Source organism: Lacerta agilis, chromosome 4 (assembly GCF_009819535.1).
Source record: "Lacerta agilis isolate rLacAgi1 chromosome 4, rLacAgi1.pri, whole genome shotgun sequence".
Lineage (NCBI taxonomy): Eukaryota > Metazoa > Chordata > Lepidosauria > Squamata > Lacertidae > Lacerta > Lacerta agilis.
The window spans coordinates 18,124,416-18,140,414 of record NC_046315.1 but is presented as its reverse complement, the minus strand read 5'-3'; the positions used below and the strand labels follow the sequence as shown (position 1 = coordinate 18,140,414).

Genomic DNA, 15,999 nt, shown 5'->3' with positions numbered 1-15,999 from the left:
TAACCAGTGCTTTTTTTTTCTTTTAAAAAATGTTTAGGGTTACTCTCATTTCGACTCAAGAAAACCACTGTTTTACAGTTCAAATCGGGAAAAATAAATACAGTAAATGGACAAAAGTACAAAGATTCACAAAATGTTTAGGGGTACCCTGCGTACCCCCAGAAAAAAGCAATGAGCCTAACCACCTCAGGTGAGGTTAGGCTGATATATAGGGTTGCTGTGGGGATTAAAAGTACAGGGAGAGAAAACCAGGTATGCCACCTTGTAATCCTTAGAAAAGGGAGGGATATATAAATGCAATCAATCAGCTAGCCATGGAATAATTTTTAATAATAAATCAGGTAAGGCTTGACTGGCCCCTACCCTTCCTGTGTGTGTGTGTGTGTGTGTGTGTAAAAATAAATAAATACATGTACGTATACCATTGTCACATTTATATACATGGGTGTAACCAGGATTTATGTTGGGGAGGGGCAGGCTTCATGTTAGGGGGGCAGAACCTCAGTTAGTTAAGTATTTTTCTTGATTTTCTTGGCTATGCCACCACGTTTTTATATTTATACATACTGTCCTAGTACTCCAGGGCAGCTTACTTGTGCGTTGGACTAGATGACCCTCAGGGGTCCCTTCCAACTCTACAATTCTGTGATTCTAAGTGAAAACCTGCAAGGTACAGTAATACGTATTGCAGAAATATGATATTACCAAAGGGAGTGGGGGTTTAATACAGTAATAGTCTCCAACTTAGTAAGGCAAAAACCTGCCTAAACTAAAAAAGGGCAGTTGTTTGCTGAGATTCCTGCCTTGGAGGGGGTTGGGTTTGCGGTCCCATCAATTTGTATTCTCCCTGTTCATTTAATCCCCACAGCAAACCTGTTAGGTGGTTAGGCTGGGAGGCAGCGACTGGCCCAAGGTTCACCCAGTGAACTTCATGGAGGAGTGGGGATTTAAACCCTGGTCTCTTCCGGGTCTTAGTTTAAGACTAACCACTGATACACTGGCTCTCAGGTGTGACTGTGGGTGGGCAAGACGTCCCCACCCTCATTGAGCCTCTGTAAAGGCAGCCTTCATCAGCCTGGAGCCGTCCAGAAGTTTTGGACTACAACTCCCATAAGCCCCAGCCAGCATGAGTGCTGGTGCTGGCTGATGGGCGCTGCAGTCCCAAGACATCTGGAGGGCATCAGGTTGGTGAAGGCTGCCTTGAGGTACCATGGACCTAAGCCATTTCTTATTGAGGTCAGTGGTGTTTCTTGTTCCTGTGAGTTAGTGCAAGCTGATATTATTTCCAGATGGTCAGAGTCTGAAATCAGTAGTTAGGATTTTGTTCTGTTTTCTCCCCAAGAACAGGGATTGGTAGCTGGCATCCTGTGGGCTGAATTTTTCCTCGCAGCCTTCTCTTTCTCTCTACACTTCTTAAAACAGCATGGAGAAAGGGAAAGAGGAAGACCTGAGCATGTACGAGGATGGAACGTAGAGAAGGTAGAGGGGAGGAAGATCTGTAGCACTTCAGATAGTGTGAAGAAGAGATGAAGAGAGGAATGGTGGAGGGGGAGGGTGGGCTTGCTGGCAAGCCGTTTTCGGTGTGGGAGTCTCCAGAAACACCTTTCAATGTGGTTTGCTCCAGGTGGCTAGATGCTATGACCTGGGCAAAGATCTGATGACACTGGCAAGCCATATAAAAAAGGAGCCCTGCACTTCGTCCTGCAGAATTGGCGCTGATCCAACCCTCCAAGAACAGTTATTTTCAGATCTTAATTAAGTAGCAACTGCTTTATGTCAGCAATATTTGCTTTTAGGATCAAATGATTTTATGATTTACAATTTCTTGGATTAAAGCAGACATGGGTTACATAAAATTTTGTGTAAGTTTTCTGAAGTCCGGGCATAAAAGGGTTGGTTTTCTGGCTAATGTTTATGCTGTACACATTCCTGAATTCTTAACTCAAGACTTCATCAGTTAGTGGACAGTCTTTTCCAAGGCAGTTTGAAATTCTTCGAAACCTTTTCATTTCTTCAACTCAGAGATGATCCATCTCAGTGCATCCTCTCTGATCTTCCTAAATATATTTTTCATTGGGGCTGATACTGTGTTTGGTAATGTCAAGCCATGTTCTGCAATGGTAAGGTTTGCAATGTATTGCCTTGATAAGATTAAGGAAATCCTGCTTTCAACATGTTTTTGCTTCGGAGGGCTATTGTGTGTCTATAGAGAGCAGTTGTGTTTCTATTGAAAAGACCTTGCTGAAACTATATTAATGCAACTAACATAGCAAATGCAGTTGCTTGCCTAGTTGAAAAGCTAGACTGAAGTCTTTACTAAAGTTACAGAGTTTTGACATTAACATCTGTGAAGGCATGGCTTTTTATCAGGTCATTAATAAAAGTTGAACTTGGAGGCATACCTCTTCACAAATAGTAAATGGCCTTTGCAATTTTTGGATCGTTTTCTAAACACACATACACTACTGTAAATACAAAATAACATCATTTGTTTTTATTTTACTTGTGTCACGGGGCATTCTATTGCAATACATCTAGAGGTTCTCAATGGGTTTGTGTAGGAAGTTTTGAAAAACATTTTTAAGAGAGGATTACATTTCAGTGTTACAATGTTTCTGGCTGTGTGTGTGTGTGTGAAATATCCTAAAGCTCTAGGTTACTTAACCAACATCTGGTTATGTTATTGCTATTTTGTTGAGGGTCGGTTTGTAATTGATGCTAAAATCTTATATGGTGGTACCTCAGGTTACATACGCTTCAGGTAACCCAGAAATAACGCTTCAGGTTAAGAACTTTGCTTCAGGATAAGAACAGAAATTGTGCTCTGGCGGCGCAGCGGCAGCGGGAGGTCCCATTAACTAAAGTGGTGCTTCAGGTTAAGAACAGTTTCAGGTTAAGAACGGACCTCCAGAACGAATTAAGTTCTTAAACCGAGGTACCACTGTACCCACTTACCTGGGAGTAAGCCCCATTTCACTTAATGCAAGTTACTTCTGAGTATACATGTATAATAGGATTGCATTGTAAGGCAATTTCTTGAGAATCATTCTCATCTCAGTTCTCTAATTACTTAATACTCTGTTTAAAATCTGGATAGTTGGCTGCTTACAGCTCTTTGCCCTTAGTAATTGCTTTACAGTATTCTTATGATGTTGCTCCTGCCAGAAGGGGAAGATACTGTGGGAAAGAGCTGTAGCTCAGTTTGTTCATACCTTGTATACAAAAGGTCTCAAAAGGTCCCTGTCACCTCTAGGCAGCACTGAGGGGAAAAACCAAGCCTGAAATTCTGGAGAGCTGTTAGTCACTGTGAGACAATACTAAGCTATGTAGAACAATGGGCTAACTCAGTATAAGGCAACTTTATAGGTTCTCTATGTTTCTATGTCTATAGAAAAAGTCAAACAAACATGCTTAGTACATATGTTTATTCACAAGTAAGTCCCACTATGTTCAATAGAGCTTACTCCCTAGAGTGTTTAGGATTGTGACCTTAAAGCAATAAATAAGTACCGTATTGCTGTAGGAGAGCCGCAAAGAATACAGTCTAATCAAAACTATGAGCTGTGCTAACAGAATATTTCTTTATATGGGGAAGGAGAGGAATTTGAAGGAAATATTTGGAAAGCCAATGGCATTTTCTTCCTTGCTTCAGGAAGTTCAACAGTTCAGTATTTCCATTTTTAAAACCTTTCTCTTAACTTCTCGTTTTTATGCTAAAATGGAAGCATATAAAACATCAGCATTTAATTTGTAAACTGGAAGGTACTGGCCATACAGCCCTGTGACTGAAAAGTCACACCCTGTGCTTTTAAGCTCTGTACCCTTAATTCAACATCTGAGGGTTGGTTGTGGTTTTTCTCATCATTCAGTGAGGAGGAAAAAGCCCCCTTTTTTACTGGTACTTCTTCAAGGGGTACTGTATTACACCTTGTGCTCTGTGGCTGAGCTACATATTCCTGGAAATCACCCGGGTCAAACTGGGTAATACCCAATTATGTAACCGCTGCAGAGATTTGCTGGCTCTTTTCTAAGCTAATCACATATTAAATAAGCATAAATGTGACAGTACTTTAGTCAGTATATATCACCCTGAATTTGGCTTGGTAACACTGGCAGCCAGTGCAGCTTTTTGGCACCATGTGCTCCTCTACGCTGCCCCACTTAACAGCCTAGATTTCACATCTTCTGAACCATCTTATTCTGAGATGAAAATATTTGCCATCTTTTAAAATTCTTCATAATCAAGAGCCTGTTCTTTCTACATTCTGTACAGATCTCTCCCCCCCACACACCTTCTGTTTGGTATTCCAGGGTACTTTTGCCACAACCACTGTGGAAGAGGCAGCCAGTCCAGGAACAAAAAATAAATCTTCAGAGAATCCGCAGGAGAAGAAAAAATGTCATGTGCCATGTGATTTTCAAGCTAAAGTGTTAAGAGAAGAAAAACATTACATATGTAGTATGTACTTTTGTATTTTAGAAACTCTTCCCTTTCATTCACTGTTGTAAGCAAACTTGGGATATTGCTAAAATGATGCGATATTGAACTTATTTGTATTTCACTCACTGTATGTTAAGTTTATTTATTAAAAATAAATATACTACTTACCTATTTTTACTATATTAAGAAATTTACGTAAATGCAATTAAAATGCAACAACACTCAACAAAGCTTCCTAAAAAGTAGATAAAAATAAGATAAAAATACAACATAAGTGTAAATCACAATTAAAACTGAGCAGAGTGCAAAACTAAAAATTTAAAACTAAGGGTCTGAGTTCAGGGAAACTGAACATACACATTTTAAAGCATTGGTTAAAGATCATTACTATCTCCACCTCATGAGTAACCTGAGGGAAGGCATTTCAGAGCGTGGGTGCTACACTGAGAATGCCTACTTCCATGTTGTTGCTAAGTGGCAATCCACTGGTTATGGATTTTTGAAAATTCTTAACCAGGCACCCCCAAACTCAGCCCTCCAGATATTTTGGGACTACAACTCCCATCATCCCTGACCACTGGTCCTGTTAGCTAGGGATGATGGGAGTTGTAGTCCCAAAACATCTGGAGGGCCGAGTTTGCCTATGCCTGTTCTTAACGATTGCCTTGGTCCATACTGGGACTGCTAGGTACCCTGATCCCAGTTGTTTAGGATTTAAATATCAGTAGCAAAACCCAGAACTTGATTTGGCAGTAGTTCTTCAGGTTATCCTGACAGATGACTTTCTTAGCCCTGCTTATTGCAATCCTTTGAACTGGAGATACTGAGGTACTGAGGTATCATCATCTCTCCAATGTGCCACTCCCAGCACCTTAAGACACTAAGCAATTTGATTCAAACCCACAAATCATCTAAATCCCACTTTTACAAAGAAGCCGATTTAGGGCCTAACTGTGTGTGACGCTAACGAAGTGCTAAGTAATCTTGTTGGCTTAGAAAACAAAGAAACAAACATGGAGAAGCAGAGATTGTTTTCAACTTCACCGTGTGCAAGGAGAGGGGATTTGAGGCTTCTCTCCCTAGCTGTGATCTTAGTAAATGTCCTCATGCCACCATTATCATTAGAAAGAGGAAAGTTCCCACTGATGTGAATGGGACTTCCAACCTACTGTTAATTACTATTGCAGCGAGTTTTAGGAAGTCCACAGGTGGGGAGGGAAGGCTTAAACCTGCCCCAGCACTGCAGTGCTGATTGCTGTTTGTCCCCTGTGCCTGGCATTTAATTAAAAAGAAACCAACAACCTGATTGCTAATCACACAGATAGTTAGCATCACAATTGTTAGCATCACATGTAGTCAGGCTTTTACCTTGCTTGAAATATTACCACACAACGCTAATTGCTGAAGAAAGCTCTGCTATGTGTCATTGCATTATTTCAGTAACTTTTTAAATGACTGACGGTCTGTTTGCTTAAAGGGAACTTGCAGAATTCTCTAGTTGAATATGCAAGAAGTACCAAGAAGATGATACGGAACATGATGGATGATCACCAGTCTTCTCTCGATTATCTTTCTGATCAGGTATGTTATTATTTGCAGAATGAATTTCTTTCTGTACAGGACTAATTCTACTGAATGATCTTAATTCAGCTGAACTAAATGTCAAAATCCAGTTTACAAATATAGTGAGCGCATTTCATAAAAACAGTTTGTCTTGCAGCAGCAAGTATTTGGTTATTGTTTTCTGCATTGGGAAGAAACTACTGATTTCTTACAGTGCTACAAACACCATTTTGTGTAGATATGAGGGAGCCATTAAGGTCAGCAAATATATTGTTAGCTTTTTATGTAGGACCCTCCTCAGATTTATTCTGAATGAGTCAGTGAATAGGTGGAAAATGGCAGCTGTATTCTTAAAAATATGAATTATCAACCATGTGTATGAGCTAGCCAAAGTTAAGCATTCTTCAGTCATACTGATTTTACTAGGAGATACTTAGGCTATTGTCGTCAGCTTAATTTTTAACTCCTGCTGGGCTCAGTGTTACTTCTTTCTGAGACGTTTTTCTTAGGATTGCTCTACATAAAACATGCTTAATTGACCAAAATCAATGGGGTGTGCCACCAGATGTATATTTACAGTACAGTATATTTACCCAGTATATTCAGTATATTTGCTCAAAATTAAGCCCCATTTAGTAATTTTTCTTGGGGTTGTAGAAGTACCTAATTTGGGCTGAATTGCATGCCATGTTAATGTTTGTTTCAAGGTTATGAGTAAAAGAAAAGAAGGCAATGCTGGGCTCCCCTGAATATTAAGAATGGTTTAAGGTTTTTCTTGTGATCACACAGGTCAATGAACTGATGAGCCGGGTTATGCTTTTAAACACAGAACTATCTAGAAAACCAATTGATGTATTTCCTCATCGAGCTGTTCAGTCTCACGGTAAATACTTTTTGCTTCCTGACTTTTTCCGTTTCTCTTCCTGCTCCATCACCCCTCCTGGTAAGGCAGTGGTACAAATAAGAAAGATTGGGGGTGGGGGAGTGGTTTGCCATTACTGATTTTGCAAAAACAAAAGTGTCTATTGATCATTTCATTGTTGTATTCTTTTTGTAAGCTGCTTTGAGAGGTTTTTTTTTAAGAAGTAATAAATTATTTTTTCTTTGTCACCCATCTGATTGGATATGAAGGGGAAAGACAGAAGTTGCTCCTTGTATTCAAATACATGCCAATGTGGACTACTCAAGTCTAATGCAAATGGGGAAATGCGGATTAACAGCTACATTATGCTCAAATGTGGGTAAACTAATTCTTTGGAATGGTACAATAATCTATGGGTCAAAAGACATGTTGCGCTGCAATCAGGTGCAACTAATGTGTGTGTGTATGTGTGTGCATGCTTAACCTTTACCTACCTGTCACTTTGCCTAGAAGCCTGCGTTCCATGTTCTTGTTTATATTCACAGGGTCCGAAACCTTGGCAGGGAGTCAAAGCCAGAGGGAGGCAGTTCAGGGGGAAAGTGACCGTTAGAGAAAAGGTTAACTCTGTTTCCTTTTTACAAAGTTGAACCTGAACTTCCTCTGGTAATGTTGTCTGCCAGGTTTGGATTGCAGCGATATTAAAGATACCATTGGCTCTGTTACAAAAACTCCAAGCGGTCTCTACATAATCCATCCAGAAGGATCAAGTTATCCCTTTGAGGTAATACAGATTTTTCATTTTTACTGTTTGCTTAGATTGTTGTTTCCCACCTCTTCTTATGGCTGCATTAAAGCAGTCCCTGTCGCTTTAGCAGTGGTTTTAACACTTTCCAAGCTGCCGCCAAGTGCCAATATTTTAAATCTGATATTGGGGGGGGGGGGTCAGTTTGTTCAACTGGAAGTACTGTAACTTAGAGGAGAGGAAACATAGTCACTGAAATGTACTGACCGTAGCATGAAACATTGGAAAGCAGATGAGTACAATGTGGCTGATTCACTATTTTTCGTAGGCATTTCAAGTACCCTTTTTTCCAAACTAAAAACTAGCAGGTGTGGTTCAACTCTCATAGGAAAGAAGAGCAATGTTGCCATTGAGTATAATAATTTTGGGGTGTAATCCTAGCACACCAGCAGTCGTTGAATTCTTAGGCAATCCTTTCGCTTGTAATTTTTCCCAGCTAGCAAACACCCTGAGAGACTACGGCTCTTGGGAAGCTTAGATGGCTGTACCATTTGAGCATCATGGTTTAGCCTGGGCGAAGGGAGAACTGCCGCTTTCCTACATATGAAAAGCTTACCTTGTGAGACTGACAGCTCATTAATTATGCCAACTTGTTTTTCTTTGAGCAGTGTTCCAAGGGCTCAGCGCTATCACTAGCAGTAGGTGGAAGAGCAGATATAGGGGCACACAACTACCCCAAGGAGCAATCTTTGACTTCCTCTGATGCTCCCCCACAGGGAACTGACTTACACTGAATCATTTGTCCATGTAGTTCAGTCCTGAGTGACTACCCAGTTGGTATCGGTTCTGCAGGGTTTCAGACAGGAGTCTTTCCAAGTCCTTCCTGGAGATGTGCAGGATTGAACTTTTGCAAGCAAAGCAGGTGTTCTGCCACAGAACTCCAGCCTCTTACTGTATGACCCTATCTCATTTCCCCACACAAATATATATTGGGGAAGACTAGGTCTGCTTATGTGAGCAAGAAATGCATTGTGTAAACTAGTCTCTTCGAAATTGAGGGGGCTTAATTATTTAACTGTGTTTGATATAAGCTTGCTGATCTTTCACTGAATTGCAGAATAACAGTAAATGAAATACTAGTGATGCTTGTAAGAAAACGCTGAATTCATTTACAAATGCCAACAAGACAGAACACCCATTTGTCACAGCATGAAGCTCTGTCTCTTCTTTTGTGTAGTCGACAAGAAAAAATAATAAATACCAATGTGACATATTTTATATATGACACTTTAACAGTAAAGACAAAGTAGCTGCCAAGGCTGCATTAACACCCTCAGGATGGATAAACATGTCAGTTTCAGTTTCATTTTTCCATTCTTAAATTCTCCACATTTCCACATCAGTTTTTTCATCCCCCTCCCCCCAAAAAAGTTCTCATGGAAATTCACCAGCATTTTAGTGTGGATTTCTGATGATATACACATTTTTGTCTGCAGCTTTGACTAATATACACATTTTTGCAAAGCAATTTCCCTTAATATGTGTTTTTGTATTTTGTTTTCACTTATATATGCATTTATATGCACATATGAATTTTTGTACAGATTACTTGGCAGGAGAACTGCATTGCAAAATTCTAAGAGGTGCAGATTTTGAAGGATAACGTGTTTCACTTCTATAAGAGGTGCAGATTTTGAAGGATAACGTGTTTCACTTCTCATAGCATTTTGGAAATTGTGAATTAACAGAATCAAATTTCTCCTCAACCCCTATGGGAGAGAGAAAAAAGGGTTTAACATGGGGCTTTGCTTCTTAGCTGCACTATGATTTTGAAAACCAAGAATGCAGTCACAGCAGTGCACAGAAAACTGTTCCAGAGATCTGAACTGACCTGCCAAACAAACGCTCCCTCTTGGGATCAGTCTTTGGATCGTTGCTTTTGCTAGATCAGCCTTGTGTGACTAATAAAGACTTAAGAAAATGTGCTTTTGATTGTGCACTCCAGATCTTTAATCGGAGGACTGTGTAGCGAGAACACAAGGAATAAATGGTGGGCAAGTGTTTACAGGCTAAAGGAGTACTTGCAGAATTACAACTATTATTCAGAACTCACAATTAACCAAACTTTTGAAAGGTCTCTTTACATAAACTCTAGCTAACTTCTCATTGATATAAACCTGGCACTATAAAGGGCAGGTTGGAAAGAAAGTCCTGCCACAAGAACAGGGGTGGTCTCTTTCCCTTGGCCATTGTAGTGACAGTGTCACAATCGGGGATGGAAGGTTCTGTCAATTCTGGTTCTCTCAGTTTCTCATTTTTCCAATCTTAAATTTAGCTTTTTAGTGTGTATTTCTCCTAACATTTATATTCAGTTTTGACTAATGTACACATTTTTGTAAGCAATGTATTTTAGTATGTTATTTTTCAGTGGTTCACTGAATAAATTCAAAATATAAAACCACAAAATACATAATCAAAATAAAAGCAACAACCCAATAACCCCCGCAAAACCCCTCATTTTAAAAGAGCATAGGATGTCAATCAGATGCACACTATAGTTACAATATTCATATATTTTTTTGGTTCACATTGCTTGGCTGAATTGCAAAATTCGGATAAATGCAAATTTTGAATGATAGCTGTGTTTTGATTCACATATTATTTCAGAAAGTGCAAATTTGGTAGATTTGGGTTTAAATGCATACTGAATCAAATTTCTCCTCCATCCCTAGTCACAACCTATCTAAAACTTTTTGAAGCAGATACTAAGATAGTCCTCTAGGAGCTGTCGGGGGGGGGCAGAGTTCTTCTCTCACAACTGCATCATAGAGCAAATTATGGTGCCCTGATGTTGGTGATGTTGCCATTGTGGGTGTTCTGGAAGCAAGCAAGGTGGGGAGAAGTGGGGAGCTCATCCCCACACCCCTTGCTTTGCCACCCAGGCTGTAGTCAGGACATGTTGAGTGAGTGACAGGTTGTCAAACCAGTCTTACTCCCTCCTAACCTTGTAGGTGTGTTGCATTCAAGAAGCAAAAGTGGACAGAGCAACAAATGTAAATTTTACTTTGGTACAGTAGACTAGTTTTACACACATATATATACACACATCCCTTTATCTTCCATCCAGAGAAGCAAGAGGCAGTATTGGACTACAAGGACACATTACAGCCAGGAAAAACATTCAAGGAGGGTGTGAACAGAGATGATAAAGGGCATGGCCTGGGAAGAGTGGGTGTGGATAAGAAGAGGGCTTAGTCTAAGAGGAGTGCCACATCTGGCCCCTAGGCTTAGTTCCTCACCCCCGATTCAGTTTAACATTGTGGCCTGAAAAGAAAATGCTTAATATTGACATTATCATTCCCATGGTGGTTTTTTTTTTTTAATCCTTACTTCAATTTTGTGCTTGCAGGAGTTAAATATATAAATCATGAAATAGTTCAGCATGCACTGGAGGATACTTTTGAAATAACTAAGATAATTAGCTTCCATATTTCCTTTAAAAAAAATAAAAACCTTTCCAGTGTTTAGGAATGACTGCCAATGTCTACAGAAGTTGAAGTCATCAAATAAGTAAAAATGTTTGCTTATGACACTGGCCAGAGATCAAGAACTAATGGAAAAACATGGTTATAGGATGTGTAGCAACTAAGGAGGAGGTTAAAACTGAAAATAAAGGATTTTGAACTTCGGAGTTTGCCAGATGAAGACACTTCAGAACAGAGACGGGAGAGGTGCAGAAAAGTCTGATGGCTCACTCTTGAATAGAAGTTAACTTGCAAAAAAGGAAAAGCAGTTGCCTGCTAGAGGCCATTCACATGGAGAGTGCATGTAATTCAATTGGAAACAGCATACACAAATGGGTGCCACATGTATGTCCCTCATTTCTAGTTGGTTTAGTTATCAGGACTGTGCACCTTTGCAAAAGCTGATATCCCACCCACTAAGCTGTTTGGGAGAGGGCTGGATTTGGTCCAAACATCTCTCTTTCTCTTTATCTCACACACTCTTAAAATACCCTTGCTCCATTTATATATAACTATAACAATGTTATCGACAGAGGACACCTAAAAAAAGAAAATAAAGGAATTAGCTTTGAATCTATACACTCATTGACTAATAATTTGACTCCAAGCCCCAGATATGCATGCCAAAGTTGCAACCCCTGCAAGCTTCAGAAAACCTATTTCCTTTCTTACAATTTTTTTAGGTGTCCTGTGTTTTTAACATTGCTGCACCTAGCTTGAACAAATTATTTCCAATAATTTTTCCAAGATCTCTTTACAGGGAAGGGAAAATGAGAAGAATTACTGAACTCACTGTGGAAAACTGAAAGCCAATATTTGTAGAAATCCATATTGTGTACAAATGTTAGTGTTTGCTTAATTTGGTGGCAGCGGCGGCGGGGGGGGGGGGATTTGCCAGCTTCTTTACAGAAAGATTTCACCATCATCATCTATATACGTTTCAGGTATTGTGTGAGATGGATTTTCGAGGAGGGGGCTGGACAGTGATCCAGAAGAGAACTGAGGGGCTCGTTGAATTTCAAAGGACATGGTCTGACTATTTGAATGGATTTGGTGACCTTGAAGGTAGCAATTTGTTATTTGTTAGGGCCATTTCCTAGTTACTCCAGCCCAGCTAGGGACATACAAATCTGGTGTATCCATGTTTATTTTTGTTATTATATTTATACCCCCCCTTTCCTCCAAGGAGCTCAAGGTGACACACATGGTTGTCCCCTTCCCATTTTATCCTTTCAACAACCATGTGAAGTAGATTCATCTTATTGGGTCGGCCGGGGGCATGGACGACCCCCAGGCAAACAACAGGAATGTTTCCAGCCTGCCCCTCCCATCAGCGTGCAGCTCTAGGGAGTTCCAACAGCCTTCCCCAATGATTTATAGTGATTCATATCTTGGAGACATTTAGCACACATCCAGAGTCTAGCAGAGATAAAACGCAGTCAGAGCTAGGCTGGGGTTGTGAGCATGAAGCTCTTTTATTAAGCATAAGGCAAAACAAAAGAAAACATGTGTCCTCTCTCTGGTCTTCCTCGGAGAGAAGTCAGAAGTGAAAGCAAAAACAAACGGAAACAGAGTACAGTAAACATCCGCTCCCGTGATTCCAACAGTCGGTGCTGGAATGCATAACACAGGCATGTGATGAACCAATCCTACATAATATCTGCACAGTGAGAGGAATAGAAACCAAACATGTCTGAGAGTTAATAAGAGTAGAGGTCCTGAGCTGTATACCTGTGGGAAGTGGGGAATGCCTGTCGTATCTAGAAAATCCCCCCAAGCTGCCTAGAAACTCAATGGATCCATTGGCCTCCAAGGGCAGAGCATTCTAATGGAAAAATATCAATCACAATACACTGATATTTCCCACTGCATGTATTGAGCATTTCCCACTTCTGGGGTGACTGAGGGAGCAGATTGATATTCAGCTGAACCTATACGTGAAGTTTCAGATCATTGTTTTGTTATGGTAGAAAAACTAAATAGATCAGATTGATTATGTAGCTAGTTTAATTCTATCAATATATAATTGTTTTTAATGATTGTTTTAATAATAGTTTTTTCTGTGTTTTTAGCAGTTCTCATTTTTATCTGTAAGCTGCCTTGAGTCTGTGTCAGAGGAAAAAGCCGGGGTATAAATCAGTAATTAAATATAGCTTCCTTTAACTGGTTCAGGATTAATAGCAAACAGATTGAAGGTGTGTGTGAGGGGGGGGGGAATAAATCTTCACTTCTGTTCTTTTAGAGTTTAATTTTAATTCTGTTTACAGGGGAATTTTGGCTCGGCCTCCGAAATATTTTCCACATAGCAAACCAGAAAACAGCCAGCTTCATGCTTTATGTGGGCTTGGAGGCTGAAGATGACACGTATGCATATGCATCTTATGACAGTTTTTGGTTAGAGGATGAAGCTTGCTCTTTTAAAATACATTTAGGACGTTACTCTGGAAATGCCGGTAAGACTCGGACGGGAGGAGCGGTCTAGCTTTAAAATGATAGGCTCTGCAAATGTGAAAATAGGGTGGCAATTCCACAAATAGACAATAAACTATAGAGCATCTGCCAGGAGCTCCTGTGTCTTGACTGGAGCAAATATCATGATTTCAGAGGCACATTTTCCAAGCTCTGAGATCACCAACGTTGTCATGGCCAAGGTACTTCAGCTTCCATATTACACATTATGGCTGCTTATGTGAACTGCCTTGGGAGCCTTTTGCTGAGAGATGGTGTGTAAATCTGGGAAGGGAATAATTTAATCAACACTGGGGACACTGGAAGGGATTGCATGAGAACCCCCAGTTTACTGTATGTCTTTCTAGTAATGTAAGACTACGTGTGTATATACACAATTGTGAGCATCCATAATGTAGGACTGCCTTTGCCAACCAGACGTTATCCAGATGTTTTGGACTACAACTTTCATCATTCCTGCTGATCGTTGGCCACGTGGCTGGGGCTGATGGGAGTTAGCATTTATAGGGTGCCAGGTTGTGGAAAGCTAATATAGGCCAAAGATTGTTGCAAGCAGTTGCTAAAACTAGGACTCAGCCACCATTACTAATCCCTTGTTTGTTTCTTAGAGGAAAAGATAACTGAGATTTTACTGATAGCACGGAGCTAGGTGGTAAGGCCAGCTATTTCAGAATAATCTGAGTCAAAACCTTTACACACAGTTTGGTTAACAGGCAGAATGATTTCAAGGCAAGTGAAGGGTTTACTTAAAGTCTTTGTTAAAGACTCCACTGATGATGTTTTTTGGCCAGTCTAGATGCCATAGGTACTGCTGGGAGACTAGAGCAAACAAGATGAGGCAGTCAAAGTCAAGCTATGTATATTTTGATACTTAGTCACAGAAAGCCAGCTCAGACTACAAAGGTAGTGTGTGAATTCTGGAAGAAATTCCTGCTTAGGCTGTGGGAGTCCTCCAGTAGAAGAGTATTAGGTAGGTGTTTCATAGGCATGAAGAGCTTTTTGGTGACATCACACCTACTTGGCTCACAGCAGAAGTAAAAGTCAGTGTTAGATAATTCAACAGGCCACAGAAAAGAAAGTTGCCCTATAAATCTGCTTCCAAATATTGCTGCTAGGAGCAATTCATGAATGAAGCACTTCCTATTGTGTCTATTTAAGTGTAATATAGATTAGCAGAGACTGTTTCCCATCCTCTGCCTGAATCTGTGATGTGCAGAAGAAGTGCAGGAGAATGACAATTTATGTAAGAGCGTAACTCAAGATCATCAAGAGTGTTCTGGACCGGGCCAGTGGCCCATCTAGTCCAGCATCACAGTGGCCAACCAGATGCCCCATTGAGAAACCCACAAGCAGGACCTGAGCACAACAGCACTCTGCCCACCTGCAGTTTCCAGCAATTGGTATTCAGAAGCATGGTTACCAGCTAGTAAGTATGTAGGGCCCAAGTTAGTCAGGACCTGCACTGTTAAATGCTTAATTCAGATGCGTTTAATTACTTTCCCCTATTTTTTTTGTTCCTATAATTTAGGTGATGCATTTCGGGGATACAGAAAACAAGACAACCAGAACACGTTACCTTTTAGTACATTTGATATGGACAATGATGGCTGCAATCCAGCCTGCTCTCTCCAGGAGCAGCCTGTGAAGAGCTGCAGTAACTTTAGTGAGAAAACAGGCTGGTGGTTCAGCCAGTGCGGTCTTGCAAATCTCAATGGTGTTCACCGGGTCACAAGGAGGATGCTGGCAACAGGGATTCGGTGGGAAACCTGGACAGTGAATGACAAACCTGTCAAAATTAGATCGGTTTCAATGAAAATCAGAAGAACATATTTCAAATAATGGAACAATGCGTGACTTTCTGAAATTAGGCTGTCTGGTAGCTCATTTCAGACTGTAGCACGCAAAGTTTTAGTTTAGCAATCCATTTCTAGAAATGTTAGAGGCATTTTGCACACCTTACTTTGCAACAGCACTTTCCAGCACAACATAATTATAATCCCACTATGTTGTAGCTTCATTTCTAATATTTTCACTAAATACCTGGATGCCATTATTTGCTTGTTGCATTAACACTTTCATCTCACAAATCGTGATGCCTTAAACATTGATCTCTACAATTCCAGCTTGGTCGGCGTTGCCAATTGAGCCTTCTTTATCTTTAGAATGAGTCATCCTAAGGGGAAAGGTTAGAAGAAAGGGGTAGGAAGGAGGAGAGCATCTGCTTTGCATGCAGAAGGTCCCCTGTTCAATCCTTGCCATCTCAGGTGGGGCTGGAAAAGCCTCTCTGTCTGAAACCCTGGAGAGCTACTGCCTGGAAGTTTAGACAATACTGAACGGCATGGACCAGTGCCCTGACTGGGTTATAATGTGGCTTCCTGTGTTCTTGGTATATCCAAGC

At 40.4% G+C, this 15,999-nt stretch overlaps 1 protein-coding gene across 2 annotated transcripts; it reads left to right on the top strand.

Annotated features, from left to right (window-relative positions):
- Positions 1-1,121: 1,121 nt before the first annotated feature.
- Positions 1,122-15,468, top strand: ANGPTL5 (angiopoietin like 5). Of its 2 annotated transcripts, none has more exons than XM_033146172.1 (8): positions 1,122-1,236; positions 4,312-4,459; positions 5,919-6,022; positions 6,794-6,887; positions 7,547-7,647; positions 12,077-12,197; positions 13,400-13,585; positions 15,130-15,468. In XM_033146172.1, the coding sequence occupies exons 1-8, from the start codon at positions 1,147-1,149 to the stop codon at positions 15,438-15,440; spliced, it is 1,155 nt and encodes a 384-aa protein (XP_033002063.1). In that variant the 5' UTR covers positions 1,122-1,146; the 3' UTR covers positions 15,441-15,468. The 2 variants fall into 2 exon arrangements, with proteins under 2 accessions (XP_033002063.1, XP_033002062.1); XM_033146171.1 differs by lacking the exon at positions 1,122-1,236 and adding an exon at positions 1,595-2,120.
- The last annotated feature ends 531 nt before the right edge of the window (positions 15,469-15,999 follow it).